Source organism: Mirounga angustirostris, unplaced genomic scaffold (genome assembly GCF_029215605.1).
Source record: "Mirounga angustirostris isolate CCGP_5_RB_7025 unplaced genomic scaffold, mMirAng1.0.hap1 SCAF_10, whole genome shotgun sequence".
Classification (NCBI taxonomy): domain Eukaryota; kingdom Metazoa; phylum Chordata; class Mammalia; order Carnivora; family Phocidae; genus Mirounga; species Mirounga angustirostris.
Genome location: NW_026991718.1, coordinates 32,131,703 through 32,157,749, shown reverse-complemented (window position 1 = coordinate 32,157,749; position 26,047 = coordinate 32,131,703). Strand labels below are relative to the sequence as shown.

Genomic DNA, 26,047 nt, shown 5'->3' with positions numbered 1-26,047 from the left:
TTATCTTTCCATTAGGGGAATCCATAAAGCTGGAAAGAAGGATTCTGAGGTAAGAAGATCCTTCGCTTGGGATCCTATAAAAGGAAGCCCCCTCCCCCATTGCCTGTTTCTTTGCTAATGCGGAGGAGGGACTTGAAAGCATTACTAGCCTCCAGTAAGCCCGAGCTGGCGTACAGACAGAACTGGCAGATCACTATCTTTGCCATCACATAAAAATGCTCCAGATGTTTTGTTTTTAATCTTCCACTGCTCTTTGCAAAGAACAAACTTTTAAGTATAGTCCTGATGGTGGCGGATGAACATCCCATTTCTTTTTCCTTCTCCAAGACAAGGTAATTGTGCATCATACGTGGCAGCCCATGGTCATTTTTAATATTTAAATGACATCTGAGTTGGAGATTAAAATTTATAAAGAACAGTGTGATCCCAGGGAAGAGGATAGGAGGGCATTTCTACTTTCAAATGTAATAAAACAGATGGGCCTCCCATTCCAGACTGAAGTGCTAAAATATTTCAGATACCTTGTAATGCTGGAAACCTACAGAAGGAAATTTCTTTGTCCCTCTGTCCCTCTCTCTCTCTTGCACACACACACACGTATTTTGCATTGCACACATATAGATCATGAAGCTAATTCCAGAGGGCAAGATTAACTTTTGTTTCTAAAAGCCTAGGCTGTAACCGTAGGACCCAGCATGTTGACTAAGCAATTATGTAATGACAGGGAAACACAGTACAATCCTAAGTGGAGGACAATAACGCTAACTACCACGCTCATCATTATCTTGAACTATCCTCACTTTGAAGAGATGATCTAATTATTCCCTTGCACATCCCTCATGGGAAAGGTGTTATTATTTCCATCTTGAAAACAAATGTAATATCTACTCTCAATTTATAAGTGTCATTTCTTCTGAGAAGCTTCACTATTTGCTTTCTTGCTCATCTTCACACTGTGAGTCTTAGACACCCCAGATTAAGCAATTTCGTAGAATTAGAGGCAGAATGATCTGTTTCCATAAACGATTAAAATTCAGTGTTTTCCAAATTGTTTTAATCATATACCATATGAAGTTACAAAATGTCCAAAAATATAGAATATAGGAACTTATAGGGATCATATTCAAAATAAATATAACCATAAGGTCTAGTGCTTTCCCCAAACTTTTGTAGGGTATGAGCAACTCTCCCCTCTTTGGGATGGGGAGTGGGGGAGGAGAGAAGTGAGAGGAAGGATTAACATGATTCTCTTCTTCTTTCTCTCCAATAAGCCCTAACAACTGCAGCTCTCACAGTAAGTTCTTCTGGAGCTAAAGCATAGGGCGAAAGGGAAATGGGAAGAAAAGTAAAAGAAGGAGCAAAGAAGCAATGGACGAGCAAACAAGAAAGGAATGGGTGATAGAAACACCAAGTGGTTGGCCTTAAGTATCAGTGTCACACCGCAGGAGGCTTCTGAAGGGACGGTGTGAGGTTGCTAGGGCTGCGTAACAAAAGACCACAGCCTGGGTAGCTTAAACAGTCGAAATTTAGTTTCTCACAGGTCCAGAAGATAAATGTCCCAAGACCAACATGTGGGCGGGTTTGGTTTCTCCGGAAGCCTCTCTCCTTGATTTGGGAGAAGGGCTGCCTTCTTGCTGTGTCTTCACGTGGTCTTCCCTTTATATGCATGCACCCCTGGTGTCAATATGTCCCAGTACCCTCCTCTTCCAAGGATACCAGCCTGATTAGATTAGGGTTCCACCCTAACAGCCTCATTTTAACTTATCTCTTTAAGGCCCTATTTCCAAATAGTCATATTCTGAGCTTAGGGCTTCACCAGGTGAATCTGGGGGAGATAATTCAGCCCATAATGTGTGCTTTGGTTTAAAATCATCTTCTGCTTTCAGGCAAGATATTAGAAATATGTAATAGCCATACAGCATGACACTATAGGAAACAGTTATCAAAAGGGAAACTGAGGCACATTAAAACTTTTAAGAGTTTATTTGAGCAAATATGTATTCAGATCAGGCAGAGCCACACCAAAGTGGTTTAGGGACAGGAGCGAGGGGAAAGGCTTTTTGTGGAGCAGAGGCAGAAGCAAAGCAAGGAAATTATTTGATTGGCTGTAGCTTAAGTGGGTGCCTTATTTGGTAAAGCCTAGGTGGCTGCTTGTGATTGGTTGCTCTAAAATTGTGTTTTCTCGGATGCAAGTGTATTGAATGAAATTGATGTGGTTTAGGCTGTGATTTGCCTTCATAGATCACCAAGGCATCAGGGCCATCTCAGTTACTTAACATGGTCAACAATGCTTTCTTACTCCAGTGAGTCACACACTTTTCTACCAGCTGGCCTGACTTGAGTTCCCTACCTACCTAGTCTCCAAAGGTCATTCTATTCATCTGCTGGGGGCTTCCTCCCAAGACTTCGCTGGAGACAGTCCAAAGCCTGAAAGGGGAGCTGTTTTCTCCACAGACCCCCAAAGTTTGTTTGCATAATAATTCTGACCATGTGCTCACGGCAGAGCAAGCCATAGCCTCGTCTCTCTTCCTGTGACATGACAGGTGACAAATGGAGATATTCCTCTTTTCGTGTTTTGCGAGAGGCACTTTTCCCTCAAAGCTCCTCTGCCTTAAGGTTTTCCCAGTAATGATTTGCACCAGATGGCCTCACCACTGAGTGCCTCACAGAGAACACACATATTTGCTCCTTGCTGGTAATCTCAGGTCACACGATCAGCTGGAAAGTCTGACAGCCTCACCTGCCAACGGCATTACTTGGACAAAGGAAAGTAGATCCCTGGTGACAAGGTTTGGGGGTGGGGGAGTGAACAAAGTCCTCAAGGGGTTCTTTCCAAAATGGCACAAAACACACGAAATTTCTTTGCCACCACTTCAAGAAGAGTTGACATTCAGTACCCCAATGTTAAAATATGTGAGTGGGGATTATATCCCATTATAAATGAAGTCTCTGTTTTAGGATACTATTATTGATTTCCTGGTTCCTTTCAGTAGTAAGCTTGGTGCATTTCTTTATGCACTGATTATATGATGTAATTGGCAGAATTGGGTTATATGTGTGTATGTTACATAATTAAGCAGTTATATAAAGTCAGTGGAAATTCATGCATGCATTCATTCATTTAATAAGCCCTTAGCCAGCTTATTCCATGTGCAGGAGATTGGACCAAACACTAGGGACACAAAAATGAACAAACTCCTGACCTCGCTGGGCTCACGGTCAACTGGAGAAGAAAATGAACGGGCAGTCTAGAGAGAGGTTGGTTCCCAAGTTGCGTATGCATCAGAATCACCCCCAGGCCTCTAGTTTCTGATTCAGTGGGGCCAGGAATTTGCTCTTCCAACAAGTTCCCTGGTGAGGCTGATACCGCTGGTCTGGGGACCAGTCGGAGAACCACTGACTCAGCGTCACAAGTGTCAGAAGGCTACGGAAGCTCTGAGGAGGAATTTCCAGCCCTGGCTGGAGGGCAAGGGTGCCGTCAGAGGTTTCACGAAGGAAGTGAGTTTTAAAGGTTGAGTGGGGAAGGGGAGGGAGGGAGGGATTAGGACATGCCAAACACATTTAGTTCTAACGGATAAAAGTAGGAGAAAGTACTTACAGTTTGGAAAAAAAAAATGCAGATAATTCCGTTGGCTAGGATGAAGTTTGAGTTTGAAGTAATTGCAAGAGATAAAGCTGGAGAAATCTGTAGGGCCCAGAGCTGTGCTTGAAGACCTTGTCTGAACACTGTCCTATGGGTGCTTATTTAACGGTGAATCCCCAGAGCCAGGCTCCAGGCTGGAAGAACCTTGGTGAGGAAAACTCTGTCATTGTTATCTTTTGTCAAAAGAGCCTTCTTTCTGAGCCTGACACAGGGCTTCCCAGTCTTTTGGAAGAAATCTTTTTCATTTCCCTGAAATGACAACTCACCCTGGAGTTGATAGGACCTTAGAAAGGGTGTGTTGACTGCATATAACCAAAACTGGTTGGGGGCTTAAGTTTTTGCCATTGACCCGTCAACCACAGTGAGGGGGTATGTCAGTAGCTTAATAATTAATTGGTTAATTATGATGGACTCTTAGAAAACCCTAAGCTTCAATCACCTCTAATGACCTCCTGCTTATGGGGGAGGGATGACAAGGCCGAGGAAGGAGGGAGACGGAGAGAAGAAGACCCCGCTGAGCCCGGGTTGTGACAGTATGTGCTTCGTTCCTCCCTCCAGGGGAAGATGATGACGACGATGAATGTGGAGAGGAGAAGCTGCCCTCCTGTTTCGATTACGTGATGCATTTTCTGACCGTGTTCTGGAAGGTCCTCTTCGCCTTCGTCCCCCCTACAGAATACTGGAATGGCTGGGCCTGTTTCATTGTCTCCATCCTCATGATCGGCATACTGACAGCTTTCATCGGAGACCTGGCTTCCCACTTCGGATGCACCATTGGCCTGAAAGATTCTGTGACCGCAGTAGTGTTCGTCGCCCTCGGCACTTCGGTACCAGGTAGAGAATACATTTGTATATGATTTCCCCCAGCCGTGGCAGCCCGTTCGCCTTCTTGACCTTTTCTTTCTCACAGTTTCAAGGACTGTGATAACAAACAGGCCTATGAAAGGCAAGAGCCCAGAGATATAAATAATGTCACTGCCAGAAGACTGTCATGGCATTTTTCAAGGTTAGAAGGCTGGTCAGTATCATCTTGATGACAGAAAAGCATTCCCAGAGGGACTGCCTGGTGAGAATAGATTGGTTTGATGGCTAGATTGACAGATCAGCTTCCCATTACAGTTAGCACTTTCTAAAACACAAAACAAAATTACAGAATCCTCTTCAAGCACAAAATCTGTCTTTTTTATATTTACTAACGTTTGGATAATTTCCATGAAACTCTATTGGTTGAGTAACTGAGATAAGTACCTACTGAAGACCTGATAAAATAGTCTCTTGACCCAAAAGTTAATGTGAGTAAATTAAAAAAAAATAAAGGTAGACATTGATCAGGGCAAAAGTAATCCCAGCCAAAGCAAGCAGGCCAAGGACACATTTCGTGGATGTCCCTTCATGCATTCCTTATAAGCTAAATTTTTCTTCCAATCTACAACTGTAGCTCATTATATTTGCCCAGACTTCTAAGAAATCATCCTCCCAGACATGACCTTGACAGCAGTAATTTTCAAGCTTGGGTGAGCATCAAAATTACCTGGGAGCTTGTTTAAAAAATACAAATGCCTGCAACCCACCATCAACATGTGGAATCAGAAGATCTAGAGGAAGGACCCAGACATGCGTGTTTTAAGCTCACAGGTGATTCTGGTGCACATGGGAGCCTACTGTAACCAAAGTTCTGGATGCAGGCCCAGTGCTAGTTGACATCTTGACAGATATACAGCTAACCCTGGCTTTTGGTTTTGACTCTGAAAAGAAGTGCAGTTTAAATCATGCATATATCTCTTCAATGGAATTCACTAGTTGTTCTTCTCCATTCAGGTATTTATCACTTCAGTGTCTCTGAGTCTTTCTTTATTTGTAAAATAGAGATAATCATATTGAACTTGCAGAATCGTGGCAAGGACTGGAGAAAACACCTATAAATTATGCATCTAGTAAAGCATTTGAAACATAGAAGGAATTTGATTAAAACAACAGCTTTTGTTATTATTTATGAATAGCTGCAGATGATCTGACCAGTATAGATTTGGATACTTCATCCTTGAATAACCAGAAATAAAGTGTCCAGATTTATAGTGGTGAGCCATTGCCCATGGTGCTATCCAAATGATCGACCACGTGGGAGTCCTGGTCAAGAGGCCTGACGGGGTTCTGGTGTAAGTGAGTTAATGGAGGACTCAGGGGATTTAGGGGGTCCTTGTCCGACTTAGTCTTAGTGAGTAGAACTATGCAAAGTCTTCCAGTTGACTGCTGATCCTCAGAGGAGATCAGACTCCCTCTCAACACCAGCTGTTTCTAGCAGTTCCAATTTTGGTCTTTATTTTGATTCTTTTTCCGAAAATAACCAGAAATTTAGCAAGCAGGAGGAAAACCTTAAAATATTCATACTGTGAGTTATTTTGTTTAGAGAACATATATACCCAAAGAAACTAAACATAACAGTTCCTCTATCTCAGGTTACTATACCCATCACTCTCAGGTTACTGTAGGAATATGTTTTGGAGTCTACTCTCCCTAAGGCTGAAATCACTGTATCAAATGGTACCCAAGTTAGCACACACTTCTGGCCCCAGGTTTAACCCTTAAGGAGAATATGTGCAAATTATGATAATGAGAGCAAAATTAGGTCTCTCATTAGAGGGACTCAAAATCAACCTACTTCTCTGGAAAGTCAGCAGTTGGTCCTACCTAATGCATCTCTTGTTTTCCAAATGATCAAAAAAATGCTTTTACTACATCAAATCCTTGTTTCTAAAAATATATATGTTTTTTAAATTTCCCTGCTCCTCATCTCAATACCTCAAAACTGGCTCCTTTTCCTGTATACTAGTCTTCCAAAGTAGCTCTGTGCATCTCTTGTATTAAACTCTCTTGAAAAGTGTGGCAGCCATACCATATCATTAACTTTTTTTTTTTTTCTGTACATGAAATGTGGATTACACTAAACCTTAGCGTACAAACCTCATTTGTTCTGCCACTTAAAACTGGCTCAGAACCCAGGTAGGGGCATCAAGAGGTAAGAAAGCCTGTTGGGGAGAATACAACAGAATCATTAGCTGTCAAAATGGTTTCCCTTCACCTCCATAAATTCTTCCCATCAGGAAACAGATTTCTATGCTCTGTTATCAGGAGAATTCCTGTAATTTGCTATGATATGAGCTGTGCAGCATGTTCCCCACACGATATAGTTGTAGGTAATCTCATAGTCATATATATATAAACATACATCCCCCCAAAAGCTGTGCAAATTGAACAAGATGCTGAACAAACATATTTCTGACTTTATTCTTGAACCCTGATGATTCAGAGCAGTGCTTTTTTTTATCTCCTGACTCCTAAAAAAAAAAAAAAAATGCTATTATTCCCAGATGACAAAGCCCAGTTGCTACAGGTGGAAGAACAAAAAAGACTAATTCTTTTCACTCAAAGCTTACTACTAATCATTGGTCCTGAGGCCCAGCTTTTTCTCTAGGCTGATGTCTTGACCTTTTCCTAAAGTAGAAGGGCTCCGAGCTAGCATTGTTGTATTGCTGCCTCTTGGTAGGTGAGACCCTTGGATTCTCAGCTTCCGATGGCCTGCCCTAAGGCAGGATTAAATATTTAAATATCTCATTTAAAGTTTTTTTTTTTTTTTTTATCATATTCAAAGTCTATGGGGAAAAGAGCTATGCCTTTCCGGGTGAGACAGAGCTTCTTCCTCCTACCACTGGTAATCAAGTGCTCATTATAATCTGTTGGCAGAGGAGGACTCCTGAGGGTCTTCATGGGGAATGAGGGGGCTCAACCTTAAAGACTCACACTTGTTAAAAGAGCAAGAGCCTTCTTTTCCAGAATCACCCTCTGCAGAGCTCCTTGTCTGGAGAAGAGGGGCTTCCTGAATAGTTTCCTTCCACTTTTCAATGTTGAAGTAAGTAGAGCCTGGTCTCCAGCTCTCTTCTCTTCCCCATCTGGGCTCACTCCCTGGCCCATCACACCAGTCTCCATGACTTAAATGCCGCCAACACGCCAATGATTACCAGATGTTTATCCCAAGCCTCAATTTTCCCGAGTTCTAGATTCACATGCCAACTTCCTTCCCTCTATTGATGCTGGATGTGTAATGTGGGGCTCCGAATCACCATGTCCAAAGTAGAACTGCTTATTTCCACTGCCCACGGCCTCATCCTTCAACCAAACCTATTCCTTCCAGATCTTGCCTTTTTTTCTGGAAAACAATATCATCATCTAGCCAGTGTCCTTGATTCCTTTTTTCTCATCCCCACAGTCAAACCATTCATAACTCCTGCAGATCTTACCCCTACATTGCATCTCTCTCTGAGAGAACGGGTAGGCCGTTCTCTCAGACCTCTGCAGGGGCCTCCTGTCTCTCTTCATGCTTCTGCTAAGGATTGTTTTAAGTTGTAAATCAGACCACATTTCTGCCTACAGTCTTCCAAGGGCTCCCTACTTAGGATAAACTTCAGAAGTATCCCCCAGGCTTACAAAGACCTATGTGATTTGGCCCCTGCCCGTCTTTCCATTCTGTTTTCCCCCCTTGCCCACTGTTCTTCAGCCCCACTGGCCTGTACACTGTCCTCCATGCCCCAGGTTCACTCCTTTCTCAAGGTTGCGCTAGCTGTCGGGGCGCCTGGGTGGCTCAGTCGTTAAGCGTCTGCCTTTGGCTCAGGTCATGATCCCAGGGTCCTGGGATCGAGCCCCACATCGGGCTCTCTGCTCAGCGGGGAGCCTGCTTCTCCCTCTCCTACTCTGCCTGCTTGTGTTCCCTCTCTCACTGTCTCTCTCTGTCAAATAAATAAATAAATAAAAATCTTTAAAAAAAAAAAAAAAAAGGTTGCACTAGCTGTCTAAAATGCTCTTTCCCTTCATTTACACAAGACTGGCTCTTTGTCTTCAAGTATATCTCATCTTAAATGTCACTTCATCAAAGAGACCTTTCCTAACCACCAATGTGAAGTATGTTATATCACCCTATTTTCTGTAGAGTCTTTATTACTTTCCGGACAATTTAGTTTGTTTTTGAATGTTATTGTCTACCTCTCCCCACTGAAACGTAGGCTTCATGGGAGCAGAAACCCTGCCCTTCCAATCTCTCATATCTTTGGCTCCTAAAATACATAAGTAATGCAGTTGTATATGCCCATGTGTTTGCGTGTGTGTGTGTGTGTGTGTGTGTGAGAGCTGTGTCTATAAATGAATGTACAAATCAGTCATTAACACATTAGTATGAGTTACTTAAATCAGATGGCTTTCTTAACACCTTCTAGAGACAGCAAAGAATTAAAGTTATGGTTGAGGGAGATGAGCAGTAGATGCTTTTATAGTGTGGCTTATTCTTGAGGAATATATGTGGGTAGTTTATTGTAGCAAGAAGGGCAAGCATAACTTAAGAGCACTGAGTCCCCTCTTTCACAATTTGGCTATGGTGGAAAGTGTGATGAGGAGCGAGATATGTTGTCTCTTCTTCATTCTTTTGTCTGCTATCATCCCTGCTTTTGAGATCCAGAACTCAGGCCAATACTTTTAAAACTTTAGATATACTCTGGGTAGTGCTAAATAGGCATTTTGCAGTAGTCTGACCTGGGTCCATAACTATGTTATATCAGATTGTTTCTAAAGAAAACAGGCTCAAAATTCAAGAGAAATTAATGCAAGAAGTTTAGAACCCAGCCATTTTTGTACTAGGGACTACCTATTTCACACACTCTTTTAGCTTACAATTATTTACTTGGCTAAAACTGGGTATATTGGGTCAAGACATTCCAGCTTCTATATCACATTTGAAACATGGATTTTCCTTTCATCTGTTGCTCCTAATGGAATCAAGCATTCTTCCTTAATTACAGAGAAAACTCTTAGATGTTTATGAGTTGGGAATATTTTTACCTCACTCAGTTCTACCTTGGCCTTTCTCCATACATCTTGATTAAGGCTTTTGCCTGAATCTTGCCTGCTACCCCCTGTAACTTCCCGTTATGAGTTGTTCACTCCTGGGACCACAACACTTTAAAAATTGGGTATCCTATGGCTGTTTCTTAGCCTCTGGCATTGTTAGGTTTTCTGTTAATTTCCAGTGTTTTGAATATCCTTTGAGTTTTGTCAAGTAGGAATTATTTCACTGTAGAAATTTTAAGTCATGAAAATAGATGATTTTAGGCATTTTCCCCACTCTGTATATAGAGACTTATGTTAAAAATAAAGCCTTATTTTAGAGAAAATGTGTGCTATTTTTAAGTTACATTACTTCCAGCTTTCTAACTATCATAGGAAGAATTTGACAAAAAACTGGTTATCCTAGCTGTTCACTATGTTCTCTTAGGGCAGTGTCAATGACAGCACATCGAGGGGGTATAAGGATGAGAACATTAGAACTGAATCCAGGAAAGCCCAACTTCCAACCATTACTCACTGTATGACTGGGATCAATTTTTTGACTCAGCCTTGGTTTTCTTGCCTGTAAAACAGGCATGATAATACATGGCAATTTAAGCAGAGTTGATGAGAGGATTAAATACTATGGACCTCAGAGCACTTGGTCAACTGAAAATTGGTATAAATCCAGGAAATAATTATCATTGACTACACTGACATCAACTCTCAAAATGTCGAAAGGAATAGAAACCACCACAAAATGAGAATGAATGGGAAATGTTTTATGAGCAGAGGTGGAAATTTTAAAATATTTACCACATCACTGTGTGCTAGGCATGCACCCTGTATTTATATTATCTTATTTAGGTTATATCATTAAGTGATATGAAGTGGTTTTGTCTCTCTGAGGTTTATTTTTTTGTTGTTCCTTAGACCCTTCTCCTAAAAATGAGTTTTATTTTTTACCTCTTTGACACTGTGCTAGAAAACATTTGTCTTTGCAGAAAAAAGTTCACTATGGATGGTTAACATATTTTAGTTTTTAGTTTCCTGACCTCTAATAACTCTAAAAATTACAATACTGTATAGTACACTTGGGTAATCGGACATTGCAATTTATTATATCTTGCTGCTTTATTTCTCAGTGGATCCTAAAGTAACTTGTATGGTTGTCCTTTGAGATTGCAGTATAATCTAAATGATACCCCTGGAGATGTATGGGGTATCATACCCATGGATGAATATAGTGGTGGTCCTGTCTAAAAGTCACTTTATCACATAAAGAAAGGGAGCACCAATATCTTCAGTTACATGAGGAAATTAAGGCTCCAAGAGAACAAATGATTTGCTCGTATTCAGTTCAAATTTAAATCAATGATAAATTGTGTCTCTATTATAATCTGTACTTAACCACTCTGTCATTCCACCTGGATTCATTTTTAAAGTAAGCATCCATACATTCTTTCCCACATATCTTATAATTTTGAGGAAATTACTTCTCTCTCTGCTTCAATTTAGTATTCCCTACTTTTAAAGCATGCAGAATTATATTCAAGCTCTTTGAGGTTAAGCACTATCATTATTCCCTTTGGCATGGAAAACACCTAGTAGGGTACAAGCTTCAAAAAATTTCAGAAACGATAAAGGCCTATTTCTATACCAATATACACTTAGCATTTCCTACATGTAAAAATGAAAACACTAAGACCACGGAAACCCTTTTAAACATATTCAGCTCTGACCTGTCAAAAAAAAAAAAAGAATGCCAAGATAATCTCATCAGCATAGCCATGTGTTGCTAATGGAAGTGACCACAAGGTTTGGTCATTCTGCGCCAAGACCAAAGATTCCTGTGATACATGGCTGACCAGGCACTGGGGTCAGTGGGACCCAAGAAGGACATATTGAGGATGTTCTTCCAGCAGTCATGTTCTGGAAAGACTTACTGACAATTCTGGAAATCAAGCCCAGTCTTCTAAGTGTCTGAGCAGAAAGAAGTAGGAGCCCAGGAATAGGATCACTAGAGGTAACTGTCCAAGGCATCTATCAGTACACACACTCAGCCTACCCCTTACTTACCAAGAGAGATGGGGTCAAAAGGAAACACAGCACCCCGCGCAAATCAGATATTCTTCTCAGGGGAAATTGTATCCATTCTGAAATCCCACAGCCATCTGATCTACCCTGGAGAACAACAAGGAATCCGACTGATGCAATCATTTCCTCTCCTTCCATCCTACTCGAGACAGATTTAGTGTTCTCATTTCTGGGCTCACAGATGAACTGGTTAACTCAATATCAGAAAAATTATGCAAAATCTTCTTAGTGCAGCGTTAATGGATATCCACAAGGAGGTATAAAAGAACATGAGCTTTAGAGTCAGATAGACAGGAGTTCAAACCCACCCACACCACTTACAAAATGTACGACACCCCTAGAGGCCAATTGCTTAACTCCTGTCAACCTTAGTTCCTTAACCTGAATAATGGGGACATGAAAATCTGTCTCAGAGTTGTAGTGAGGATGACACGAGAGCACCTTTACCAAGCACCCAGCACAGGGCCTCGCATATGACTGCTGCTCAAAAAGATGTTAGATCTCTTTTCTTTTCTACCTAAGTAGACTGATAAGTAGGTTTAGGCCTGTCAGTACTTAGCTCAGCTATATCACAGCAAGTGAAAATAGCAAACCAAGTAAATTCTCAGCCTATCTTCATTATGGTCCTATGTTAGGAATTCTGGTGAGGTAGACATTCCCAGTTGTGTTCCGGTTTCCTGCAATTTTACTCTCTGTGAGCTTAATCCTCTGAACACTGGCATTTCGACTCAGCCACAGGTTGAAGAGGAAGTGCCATAGCTACAGTGTGTATACATATTTAATTGGATGATTAACATTTCACATCAGCTTAAATGGGAATGAAAACAGAATCGCTTTACTCTACACCACGATTTCCCCATGGCTTTAATGTCTGTTCCCCCAAGAGGATCCTAAAGGGCAGATATATTTCGTTTCTAGATACCCTAATAAGCAGTCAGTTTCTTTGCCACCAAGAAAGGTCAGCACTGCTGAAAATGGGCTCTCTGATCGTAGTCAGGCCAAGAGGCAGAGCCACCCAGGGACATGCCCAGAGTGCAGCACCAGGCAGCCCTAATCCATCAGAGGGCTTTCCCTAGGACCTTATCTCAACCTCATGCCAGGGACCAGCTAGCTGGAGGTCAAACACTCAGTATGTTTCAGCACACTTTCTTACGAATAGGTGATGTCATAGGAGTTGAAAGCAGCTTACAAAAGCAAACATAAGGACAGAGCAAAACAAAGGAAGGCTGGATACCAGATTTCACAAGATTTGTTCCATAAATGGCACAAGAACTGCCTGTTATCTGAAACTGAAAAAACACCGGGGAATAGACTACACGCAGCAGACCCAAAGCATCTTGTAAAAACCTGGGAAAGACCCATTTCACAACTATTTGCATCCTTTGTTCTTATGGCGCAAAAGAAGAGTTTGTATTCAGTACTTTCAAGTTTTCTTATTGACAGTTACAATCCTTGATTTGTCTCCAGGGGCAGCAGGCATGGAACACAAGGCTGGAGGGGGACCAAGATGCTAACCATGAGGTCCCCTACTGGGAGGTGGTCCAGGAAGCTGAGAATTCAGCACGTGTCATGACCAATCTGAAGCTCCACAGTCCTTAGTGGCCCAATCCCATACCAGCCACCTTCACTCGGTCCCACAAAAATCACAGTGTAAAAGAAGGGAAGCTAAAAATATTTCATCCTGGTCATATCTGGGCCTTCTTATAAGAGTCCAGGTCAGCCAAAGCAAGGACATTGGCAGAAACATCACCCCGTTCAGGGGGGTGTGTGTGTATGTGTGTGTGTTCAGAGAGCTGGTGTTATGAACGTGCAATGTGAATGAATGTAAATTTCCTCTCCTTTTTAGTCTCAAGGTGTATTCCAAAGGGAGCAAACATCAAGTGCACTGAAGGCCTTAGGCCTGTTTGCTCCAAGGGGATTAACAAGAGCACGGATCTCTTACAAGTGATTTGTAAATAATGTTGAGGTGGTAACTTTCATTTCTCCCTTCTCCCATTTGAAAATAAGATAATGAAAATGAAAAATTTCAAGAACCACTCTTTTGCATTTCTTTTCTTTCAAATTCAGGCCTCGGGCTGCATTTTTTTTTTAAGAACTTTATTGAGACATAACTTATATGCCAGAAATGAGGGATACAGTTTAGTGATTTTCTTAGCAAATCTACAATGTCCTGCAACCACTACCCTAATCCAGTTTTAGAACATTTCATCACCCCAATAAGATCCCTCTTGCCTACTGAGAGGTAATTCCCACTTCTACCTCCTGCCCCAGGCAACCACTAATGTAACTTCCTGACCCACAGATTTGTCTTTTTTCAACATTTTACAAGGACCAATTTTAATGTAAAAAGGTCATGGATTCTCTACATGATAGAAATTATATTTTACTAATACAAAATGTAGGAATTTACCTCAGATTCTGTAAGATTTTAAAATAATTTTTGTTTCGTCCACCACAAAATCTCCATAGACATTTGCAAACTACAAGTGTGAGATGCTTTTGGTCTTCATTGCTTTGTGCATATATGGATTTGTGCACCCTTTAAAGCAATCCCACTATCCTCCCCCCAACGGTAATCTTGGCTCATATATTCAAAATCGCTGGGGGAAAATATCACACAATGGTATTCTGAATTAGCATTATGAATTGTGGGGTAATACCCTGTTTAATGACCTATAGGGCCTAAATATCCTTGGCCCAGTCAGGTAACCATAACACAGTGCTAAGGAGGCAACTCTCATGGGTTCACCTTCTGACCCTTGTCCCTGGCCCCAGCATGTCACCCTGTAGATACCGGTCATTGGCCCCTGGATCCATTAGGAAGAGAGTAGAGACCAGGGCCTTGAACAGAGGCCATGTGCACCATCTCCCTACGCACAGAATGACATATTATTAATAAATTCAAAAGAAAAAAAAGCGTGCTATAAAAGAGCAGAACTTAATTGCCATGTCATGAGTACTGCATGAGCAACACATTTAAGGCCCATTGGTATTTTTAGAAAAGAAGGCAAATAAAGTGTGACTCAATTTAAAAAGCAAATCTTACATGTGACTGTAAAAGCATTTTACTATCTGTTGGGGATGGTGCATATTATAGACATGAAATCGTGGTCCTTGGCATTTGTGCACAATGCCAGCTGGAATGCCATCAACACTCCTGAGCACTCAGACCTCCCATCCTGCCTCTCCCCAAGAATGAAACATAAACTATGTATTATTAGTTCATATTCTGCTTCATTCCAGAAAGGGATGTAAATCCATAAAACGCCTTACATTCTTCGGCCACCTTTCCTGGCATGTGACCCAGAAATGCCAGATCTATTGGTGACCATATTTGATAACCTTTGTTTAGCTCAGCACATAGAAATCCTATATTTTGTGCTAAGGAGAAAATAGCTTACTTTGGTTCCATTATTTATAACCAGGAAACTATGTGTGGTGTTTGTTTTCTTTCTCCCCTCCCCTGCCCTCTGGAGCCCAGGGGGCTTTTTGACATGGTCCTCCGTAAACTGTAAATGATTATTAGGTTATCACTATAAAAAATCGTTGGTCGAGACAACAAGCAAGACTTGCTGCAGTCCCGAACTGCAAAGATCCCCAGTGGGGTCTACAAATGGACCCAGCAGAGCACTAATTATACCTTTTCATTCCTGCATTCCAGTTGTAAAACAACACATAGCCACAAATGTGCAAAAGGATCATAAAACGTCCTTCTCTGAAGGATTCCGTGTATGATGATATTTCAGATGGCTGAAATATGGCAAGCCAAAACCCCTAACTAACCCAATTGTCACACTAGAGGACTGCAGGTCAGGCTGCTCAGAGAGGGATCAACACTCAGGGTGAGGTTGCCTCAGAAGTGGCTCAAGTGCTGTCTGTCCTTTCTTCTGTGCTTCTAGAATTTCACATTTAGGGAGACAAGGGTCAAACCACCCAGAAGAACCTGCCATTGGTAACTTCAGTATCCAGTCTTCTTGTCCTGAGAATGTGGATTAAGCCCTTTCTTCTATAACTTCTACACCTGGGTTGAGTCCACAGCGGGATATTAGTGAAAAGTAATCTTCAAAATAAAAAGCTATGTTCTGACAGATGATGCCAGGAGCCAAGATGTGCAAACTGAGTGAGACAATATGGCATTCTTGATCATCAAATATTCAAGTGCTTCTCTCTACACTAGTCATCAGGCCTTAAAAAGGAGATTAATGCCATTTTTTAAACATTAAATTAAAGGAAGCAGTATGCTAAGGGGCATAGCATAGGATCCAGAACCATTCTGCACTCAGTTTTGTTGATTCTACAAATATTTAGTGAGTACCCACTAAGCAGTAGGCCCTGTTTGACACAGTAAAGATAGAGGGATAAACAAGACCTCTGTTATGTTGAATCCACGAAGTTCATACTCCAGTGGAAGAAAATGGATGCTTCACAAAGATAGGATAAAGTTTCAGACCGCAATGAGGATGAACACTGTTGAGAAGAAAAATAAAGCAGAATCATGGAATCCTGGCGTCAAGAGCACGTATGTTCTGCACACATGGAGGAGGATTTTAATAGGGTGGTATGACTCCTTATACCACGAATCTTCAGCAAAATACCTACTCACTCAAACCTCTAGTTATCCCCTTGCAAATTCACCAGGCAGTTCTAATCTTAGAAATTATGATAAGGTGTTACTTCTTCCTGGCCTATCCCTTTAAATAATCCCTTTGAGTTATTTGGTGGTTTACTTCTCTCTCTGGGCAGCTGTGACTCTCTTCTTACCTCCTACCACATCTGTTCTTACGGGAGAGTACCCAAGTGCCCTGGCTTTTTCTCCCCAACACTTCTTCCCCTCCCCTTGGAAATGTTCCGTGTTAGTTATTACTTCAGAATATCCAACAAATGGATGCATAAAGGCATCAGTGATTCATGATGATTTCATAAGGGCAGAGCATTTGCATTTAACACAAAAAGTGTTTCAACAGGAACCAATTTGCATAGTTTCACTGTTTAAAAAGTACATTTGGATAATTTATTTCTTCGATATCCACAGCAGCCCTAGAAGTTAGGCAATTTAGATGTGTTATCCGGTTCAGAGCATGGGATAATATCTGACAAGGAACGGGATTTGATGAAGGGTCCTGGAAACAAGCCTACAGCATGAGGACCTGCATCCCCACCCCATCTGACTCCTAGGGAGCTTCAGCTTTCTCCCCTGAAAAGATCATGGCTAATGGTAGCTGCTCCCATCCACCCACCCACTGAATTGTCAGAAAGAGCGGATAGTGTAACATCTATGGAAGTGCTCTGAAAATTCTAAGATGTAAAAATAAGAAATTTTTGTCAAAAGACATTTTAAAAGTATCTACCAAGAGCTATACAAGGTGCCTGGGAGACAAGGACAAAACTTGACATTAGAGTTCAGACCTTGTCACGTATCCTTAGCAGCTTGGATACAGCTCTACACCTTCTTTTCTAGTCTCTGCATTACAGATTCCATCTCTATTAAGAGCCCAAGGACAAATGAACTCTTGGGTATCATGTCCCTTCCCGGAAATCTCAAGGGGACAGAGCTCTTAACAAATGAATATGCGAGGTAGTTTTGTGGGTTGAAGTCAATGGAATATACTATTAGTAAATACAATATGGTGTTGCTGGAACAAAAATACAAAACTGAGAGGATTTTGGCCTTGCTCTACAGTCCATCTGTACCTGACAGGAATGGTTGGAAGGAAACTAAGACCTACACATCTCTTCCCTTCCCAGTTGGCCCTCAGAAAACTTTTATAATGGGTGAAGTTTGTTTTCAGAATCCTTGTTCCACTTTATGGCCTGTCCTGGGCACCCTCCTGACTCTGAACTCCAGGCCAGCCCCTGACGGCCAGGAAATCTCTTCATCACTCCACCCCCCTCCATCCCCCCCCCACCCCACCCCCGCCAACCCTGACGCCCGTTAAAATGCATTTGCTTTGTGTGTCATACGTATGATACCTTCCCTCTTAGCATCCCGCTACCACAGCCCTGACCACTGAAAGGACCACAAAAGTCTGAAAATCAGCTTTCATCCCTTCCCAGACTCTATTATGTAGATGAGACTTTTTTAAAAATGTAGATTAGCCCTTTAATAATGCAATAAACAAAATCTTTGCAAATAAAATGGGAAATATTAATAAACACAGAATAAAAAAAATCATCCAGCAATCCCACCATCCATTTGCATTCTTATATCTATATTTCATTTTAAAATCCTGGGACATTCAAATAAACTGCACAAAAAAATATATACAAGGATATATCTAATTACCCACACTTTTTAATGGACTTACATTTGGCATAGTTTCAGAACCTTTTTCACTTAGCAGTGTCATGAACATTTTACTTCGTTACTGTACCTTTAACCATAATTTTAACAGTTGCACATTAAAGTTGTAATTTTACCAGAAACAATAGGTTTCTAATTTTTCTCTAACATAAAAATTCTGCACTGACCACCCCTCTACATAAACTTTCACACTTGCAGGATTACTTCAGTAGACTTTGAATTACACCAGTATAGCCCAGCTGACTGGGAAGTTCTCTTTTAACCTAGTAAGGCTACTTGGAAGTGAGAGTAAGGGTGTCTGTTTTCTCCAAGTTATAGTACAGTCTATCACATCCCACTCAGCCACCTCTAGTTCCGGCAAGACTTGGAACACCTATGGCTTCATCATCTCTAAAGTAGGACTTGAGAAGATTCAGAGAAGAGATGGATGTTCCAGAAATAGAACAAAGTATAAAAGAACAAACCAGGCTTCAAAGGCAAAGAGGGTTTAGCGAAAGAGGGAGATTATGGGGAAGGAAGGAAGAAGCGAGTTGGAAGGACCCTGTTTCGTGCAGGGCAGCCCTGTTCTGTGTTTGAGGCAAGCACTTCCAGTTGTATCTAATAACAAAATGGTTTGGGAAAATGACAGCTATTTGTTTTAGCCCCAAACATGCCCTTTTTTTGCTTTTCAAAATTAGCAAAATGTTGCTTGACTAAATCTCAACAATATTTTACCCTCATGGACTGAGGATTAATAGAATAAAGGTTTATTATAGGGGCACCTGAGTGGCTCAGTCCATTAAGCATCCAACTCTTGGTTTTGGCTCAGGTTCTTATCTCATGCCTTACGAGATCAGCCCTCAGTTGGGCTCCATGTCCAGCGGGGGTCTGCTTGGATATTCTCTCCCTCTGACCCTTCCCATACTCAGGCTCTCTCTCAAATCAATCTTTAAAAAAAATAAAGGTTTATTATACAAATAACAGAATTATGGCTCAAAATTGAAAATATCAGAACCATGATGTTATTTTAAAAGTAGGTTCTCTCAAGCCTATTTTTATGTACTAGAAAGATAGTGTAAATGTAATACCCGAGAGAAACCAGGAACTTAAGGAATTGAAAAAATTACTTTGTCAGTGATCTCTAACATTGTTCTAAAGGAATGAAAGGTCGTCCATGAAAATAGCCCCTTCTTTAATCTGTTTCTGACCCATGCAAATATTTTTCTAAAGGAGTCAGGTGGGGGCACCTGGGTGGCTCAGTCGTTAAGCGTCTGCCTTCGGCTCAGGGATCAAGCCCCGCATCGGGCTCCCTGCTCAGCGGGAAGCCTGCTTCTCCCTCTCCCACTCCCCCTGCTTGTGTTCCCTCTCTCACTGTGTCTCTCTCTGTCAAATAAATAAAATCTTTAAAAAAAAATTTAAAAAAAAAAAAAGGAGTCAGGCAGATGTTTCTCTGTACAATGATTTTAATCCTTTTCTTTCAACTGATCAGCTATTTTAATACTGTGTAGTTATAGTCAGAGGTGAACATGATGAAGTTTCTGGATATGTTCTTTGAACCTCTGTCCATTTTCAAATTTCAGATATATTATTTAGTCCTTGTTAATACCCATGCTCTTGTGCTCTGGGGCATCTGGGTGGCTCAGTCTGTTGAGCATCCGACTCTTGGTTTCATTTCAGATCATGATCTCAAGGTCATAAGATTGAGCCCTGTGTCCAGCTCTGTGCTCGGCACGGAGTCTGCTTAAGATTCTCTCTCTCCCTCTGCTCCTTCCCCTGCATGCTCACTCTCCCTAAAATAAATAAATCATAGAAAATAAACCACCATGGACCTGTGGTTAAGAACACAAACTCTAGCTAGGATCACATTCATTTGGTCTCAATCCAAGTTTCGCTTCTTACTGGCTATATAACTTTGGACAAATTTCTTATACTCAGGGATTCAGTTTTCTCATCATATGAAGATAATAGAAGTTCCTACCTCATATGGTTGTTTTGTAGATTAAATGAGAAGCCGTATGTAGAGCTGCATGTAGGAGCCCCATAAATGGTAACTATTATTGCCTTCTCACCACCATTATTTCTGGACATCAAAGAGACACACATTCTCCCCAAATCCTACGTAAGATCTATGAAGCTTAAATCACCTAGCTGAAGGAAACCATAATGAAAGATTTTAATATCATTAACATTCCCTTTGTTATCACCAGAACAAAGAATTCTGAAATATAACTACATTTGCTGTGCACCTACTAATTTCCGGATACCATGCTAAGCTGTTTTGCAGCACTTTTGATTATCTTCATGGCTATATAAATGGGGACTTTTATTTTCCCTATTTTACTGATATCAGAGGCTTAAAGAGAGGTTATCTCAAGGCCACAGTGCCAGCACATGGCAAATGGGACTAGGACCAGGTCTTACTCCATAGCTTAGGCTCCTTACTACTGTAACTAGAGACATTATGCAGTCTACAGGAACCAGGACCAGTATTCTTCAGTCATGACCATGGTTAACTACAGAGTAACATGGAACCAGGTGACCAAATGAGCTACTTACAGTAACTTCAGCTTGCTACATATCTCAATGCCAAGCAGAACCTCTGATTCACAGGAATTCACTGGGAACTGTGCAATATTATGGCCATCCTCAAGCTGCCTGTTCACCACTTGACCAGAGACAGGAGACTTTTCTCAAGTCAGTCAACCCTGTACCCTTTAGTTTTTCAGGCACACATTGGAACTTCCACCACAGTAATATGCATGAACCTTTTAATTTGGGGAAGGAAACAAGCAGGACTCCCAAAGTGAAAGGACCCACCCTGCTCAACATACATAATCCAGTCCACTCCAGAGCTATGTTAAACCAAGTCTCAAGAGACAACCAGGTCAGACCACCACTTCTTTGCTCCACACCCAGCTAGTGGCTTGGGGCTTTTTTCAGGATCAAGAGTTGGGGTGGGGAGAGTGATGGAGTGATTGAATAGAATAAGCTCCATCTCAGACAGAGTTCTTTGAGAGACTCACATATTTTTATTGACCTCAAAGATTTAGAACCAGGGATTCTAGAAAATTTTAGAGCTGAGCAGGGAGCCCAATGCAGGGCTCAATTCCAGGACTCCTGGTTCACGACCCAAGCCAAAGGCAGATGCTTAACCAAATGAGGCACCCCTAAAATCTACCAGGATTTCAAATACATAATAGGAAAATTAAGTCCCAGGGTACCCTTGCAAAGTGCAAACATTCACATTAACATATCAAAACAAAAAGTTATTCAATAACAACAACAAAAAAAATGGTATCAGGGCTATTCCATAGGTTATCTGGGCTAATCTGTAAGAGTTGCCATTGTCCTTACACAGATGAAGAAACAAAGGCTCTGAGTTGTTAGTGGATCTCAATCTAGTTGGGGGAGCTTTAAAAAATACTGGGGTGTCCAGGGATGCCTGGGTGGCTCGGTTCAGTTAAGTGTCTGACTCTTGATTTTGGCTCAGGTCATGATCTCAGGATTGTGGGATCGAGCCCCACGTCAAGCTCTGCACTGGGCGTGGAGCCTGCTGAGGATTCTCTCCCCCACTCTGCCCGCCCCCAATCCCTCCGTAAATAAATAAATGAATAAATAATTTTTTAAAACACTGGTGTTCAGACCAATGAAGCAGAAACTCTGCTGGGGCTAGAAAGCTGGTATTTTTCAGAAGTTGCCCTGCTGCTTGATTTGCAGTTGGGGATAAAAATGACTAGAAGCAGGTGTTCTGATCTGCCAACACGAGTCCTCTGGAGGTTTTTTTACTTACCTCCGTTTTCTTCTTTTCTAAAAATAGGTCATGTCACCGTCTCTATCTCTTTCTCTCTTTCAGGAGCAGCTTTTATGGGCAGAAATCTCTTTTATGTGTTTTTCCCTTTTTCTGTTTTTACAACTCCTAACTGGTCATTAGTCAATAAAACATTAGTAATTCCTTGATCTCTTGAACTTCGCTTGGAAGTCAAATAAGGATTGTTTTGAGATGAACCAGCGGAGTGTGTGAGGCAGTGTGGTTTTCGTATTTACTTGGGTAAATGTCACAAGTAAAGACAAAACCTTGTTCAAAGTCCTTAGTGACAGAAGAATTAGTACATAAACTATTTCCATTTGAATTCTAAAAGAGCAAGAGAACAACATGTGTAGAGGAGAGGAGCGAGAGAGGAATAGGAGCACTGTTTCAGCAGAGATGCCTGCCTTTCAGTAAGATTAGGGCCTTAGAAACCAGAACATCTCCAATGTCATTTTATGACTTAGGTGACATAGAATTTTCAAAATAAAAAATTTCTTTGATTTTTAAGGATAATTTTATGCTCTACCACATTTTTAAATGCATAGGATCATAGAGTAAGTCTTTAAAGGATACAATAACTCCCTAAAAGTTTAGAATTAGCACATTAAGTCAGAATTCCTTACCACTTATTGATTCTCTTGGGATCTGGTGCTGTTGTATTATAAAAATAGCTGATAATACTGAACACTCCTTAGTTACCAGGCCCTCATCTGAGTGCTGTTCATGTTAACACATTTCTTTCAAAACCCTATGAAGTAGGTAAGCTTCTTACCTGGCAAATGACAGAGCCAGAATTCAACTAAAGTAAATTTCCCTCCTCCTCTGGCCTTTCGGAGCATCTATGCTAGAACAAGGTTTAAAGATAATAAGAGCATTAAGGCACCTGAGTGGCTCAGTTGAGCGTGCAACACTTGGTTTGGTTTTGGCTCAGGTCATGATCTCATGGGTCCCAGGATGGAGCCCAGGGGCTCTGCACTCAGTAGGGAGTCTGCTTGAAGATTCTCTCCCTCTGCCCCTCCCCCACCCATGCGCTCTTTTGCGCTAAAACAAACCAACCTTTAAAAAATAGTAATAAGAGCATAGCATAACGTGAGAGTGGGAGGACATTACGGTTAAGCAGCCCCGGCCCCTCCACCAAGCCGACCCAAGTGGCCCCTCCCTATATCTGAGGGCATCACTGTTTCTAAGAGAAATTAGCTGCTTCCTCAGAACTGAAACATCTATCCCTCTCAGCAAGGCAGACTGGGCATTTGGAACAATAGCCATTTCCATGCCTTAGAGCCATGTTCTCAAACATTGGTGTCAAGGAGCATCACCTGATGCACTTGTTAAAATGAATATTCCTGTGTCCTTTCTTCAGAGTCTGATTACGTGGGTTGAGGGTGGAGCCCCAGATCTTATAACCAGGCTCTCCCAGTATTCCCCATGCCAGGGGTGTGCAAACTTGACATTACACGCATTGTTTCCACCAGTCGTCACTGCCACCGTGTATACCACGGTTTTGCTCCTATAGGTGGACGGCTGGTCAAAGTGACTTCAAGTAAATAATTTTGCCAACATTTCTCTATTTGGAAAAAGTAAATGACTCTGTGCGGTATGGTTTAATCTCATAAATACTGTCACAATTTGATCAATGGCAATAACTTCTTCAGCTCTAGAGATCTTCCTAGGATCTTTGAAGATTTCATTTAGGCCGTTCTTTAAAAGGAGAAGATATTATCGTTAATCAAGTCTAATGAATAAGGGTGCCCGCGTACCAACTCCTACAAAAAAAGAGAAACACCGAAATCATACATGTGAATTTAGCATTTTGATGTGTTCTGTGTACCACCCAAACAATAGGGACAGTCTTAGAGATATTCTAGTCTAAAGCCTTTATTTTAGATGAAGAAACTAGAACCTAGAAAAAGTGAACTGTCTTGCCCAAGAACACACAGAAGAGCTAAAACTGTCTCCTTAATGAAGCTCCGTATCCCCTGGTCTGTCTTTATATTGTCAGGAATTCACAGGTGGCTGGGCAGGAGCAGGCGAGATCCCAGTTAAAATCACTGTCAGTGTCAGTTCCTGAGCACAGACTGCCTTAGAGTTGAATAGCTGCCCCCCCAAATATGCAGAGTCAAGAATAAATCATCTGAGGGCGCCTGGGTGGCTCAGTTGGTTGAGCGGCTGCCTTCGGCTCAGGTCATGATCCTGGAGTCCCGGGATCGAGTCCCGCATCGGGCTCCCTGCTCAGCGGGGAGTCTGCTTCTCGCTCTGACCCTCCTCCCTCTCGTGCTCTCTGTCTCTCATTCTCTCTGTCTCAAATAAATAAATAAAAAATAAAATCTTTAAAAAAAAAAAAAGAATAAATCATCTGAGATGAAACCCTTGCTCTAGATCATAAACCCTATGTGTGACCTGTAGGAATATAATAAGTATCCTTCTCACAGAGGAGACACTTAAGTCTGTATGTAGCTGTAAAGTTTGAGAAATTCAAGTAAAAAATAATTTCTGGAGGAAAGGGGAGTGTACTGACCTCTTGTGCTCATTGACCAGATGACGTGGCCAAGGTTACACACAATAAACTCAAGATAGGTCTGCAGAGAACAGTGATGTCCTGACTCTGTGACGTATGGTTTAGCTCCAGCCACACTGTCTCCCAGCCGAATATTCCCTGTTACTGATTTATGGTCATAGGTACCGGGAGGCAGAACCAAAAGTCTAAGACTGTATGGCTAATTCAAAATTTATTAGAATTCAAGGCGAGAGTTAAAAGCAAAAATTCCTACTAGAAATCTGATCTAAGGTGTATATGTATATAATATGTACATATTATATATATAAATGTATATATAATTATCAACATGTCTTAGTTTGTGCCAATCACATGGGAAATCTGATTTGTACAGATTTGTTTAATGGGCAAGTTCTGCATATGATTACAACCCCTCTGAGACCACAGCGGTCATTACTGCTTGGATTTTACTTTGGGGAATGGCATATAAGTGGCTTTTGCCTTGTTCAACCGTAAGCAGGTTATGGGCTTAGTGTTCAGGGTAAGGCTTGGCAGCGCCTGACATATGGTGCGTGACATGTTGCTCTTTGCACGAAGCAGCAAAGCAGTGATAGAAGGTAATTTGGGGAGATTCCATCATACTTTATCTGAAAAACAGAGTTGTCTCTGATGGAGCCAAGGTTAATGGTTTGGATTTGCATGTGTCTCTATAATTTTGCGTAGCTTGTGAATTAAAACAGACAAAAGGCCTGATGTAGAACCCAGGTAAATAAAACCTACCAGACTCCAGAAGGCCCCAAATAGGTTTCATTTATGTGACAAGCTAGTTACTTTGGCCACTAATTTTGTAGGGAAGCCAGAGAAAGGCATTTGAAAACAGGAGCCTGTTATGACAAGAATTCCTTCAATATTCACAACGGGCTATGGGGAAAATGAGGCAGGGAGACACCCCTGCAGACCCAGGTGTGCCCTGCGTTTCAGGCAAAAGGACCGGTCTGGGTGTTCAGGGTCCCCGGGCCCAGGAATTTTTGATGTTATGCCTCATTCCCTTCTGGCACAGTGGCAGAAACCTCCAGAAAGTCGAGGGGTTGAGCGGAGACTGGGCACCCAGGAAGTCCAGTGTGCCCTGTAGCACCTGCCAGGGGAGGTAAGCAGGCGTGGCCCAGCGCCAGGCCGCCTGCCCCTGCAAGCATGGGCAGGGGACATCCCCGTCCCGACGGCCCAGCCTAACCCGGCCATCTGTTCACCACCAGCAGGTGCCGGCTGCCATGTCAGCGCAGAACAGCATCTCAGGTGTTCCTCAGCAGCAGCTGAGCTGTGAGCTGCCTTCTCCCGCCTTCCACTCTTCTCCTTTACTTTCCTTGCTCAACTGCCTTGAAAAAGAAAAGCAGGACGACTTCTTTTTTTTTTGGAGGCTGCTCCTGCGGCTTCTGATAACTCTTCATAACGAAGTGCAAGGGACCATTAAGATTGGTCTCGCTTGGGCTTTGACTCACCAGCCTCCAAAACAGTCCTCACTGGGCTGCAGCGTGTGATCTGAACACACAGAGCCGCGCACGTCCCGGCGGGTGGCTGAGCAGACTGCCGACCCCTTGTGCAGCCTTTGCTCCGAGGCAGGAAAGAGCAGCCTGCAAGAACCTGTGTTGGAGCTTCCGAGTGGGAGGAACAGGGCAGTCTGAACCGAGGAAGGGGAACTTTCATCTTCTGGGGGCTGCAGTGTGGTGCGGACGGAGAATGGGCTCCACAAGCGAATCAGTGTGGCTTAAAATCACCCTTCTTCTACCGACCTGTCCCAGAGGTGCTCCCAAATCATAGAAGGGGAACAGCAGCCTCTTTAAAGCTGAGAAGGGGGTTGAA

At 42.0% G+C, this 26,047-nt stretch overlaps 1 protein-coding gene across 10 annotated transcripts in view; it reads left to right on the top strand.

The window, feature by feature from the left end:
• The window catches only part of SLC8A1 (solute carrier family 8 member A1), a 379,277-nt gene that overhangs the window by 335,206 nt on the left and 18,024 nt on the right, over positions 1 to 26,047 (top strand). For all 10 annotated transcript variants that reach the window (XM_064572154.1, XM_064572153.1, XM_064572151.1 and 7 more), the window contains one exon: positions 4,202 to 4,477. In XM_064572154.1, the coding sequence (XP_064428224.1) occupies positions 4,202 to 4,477 (276 nt within the window). The remainder of the gene's footprint in view (positions 1 to 4,201; positions 4,478 to 26,047) is intronic.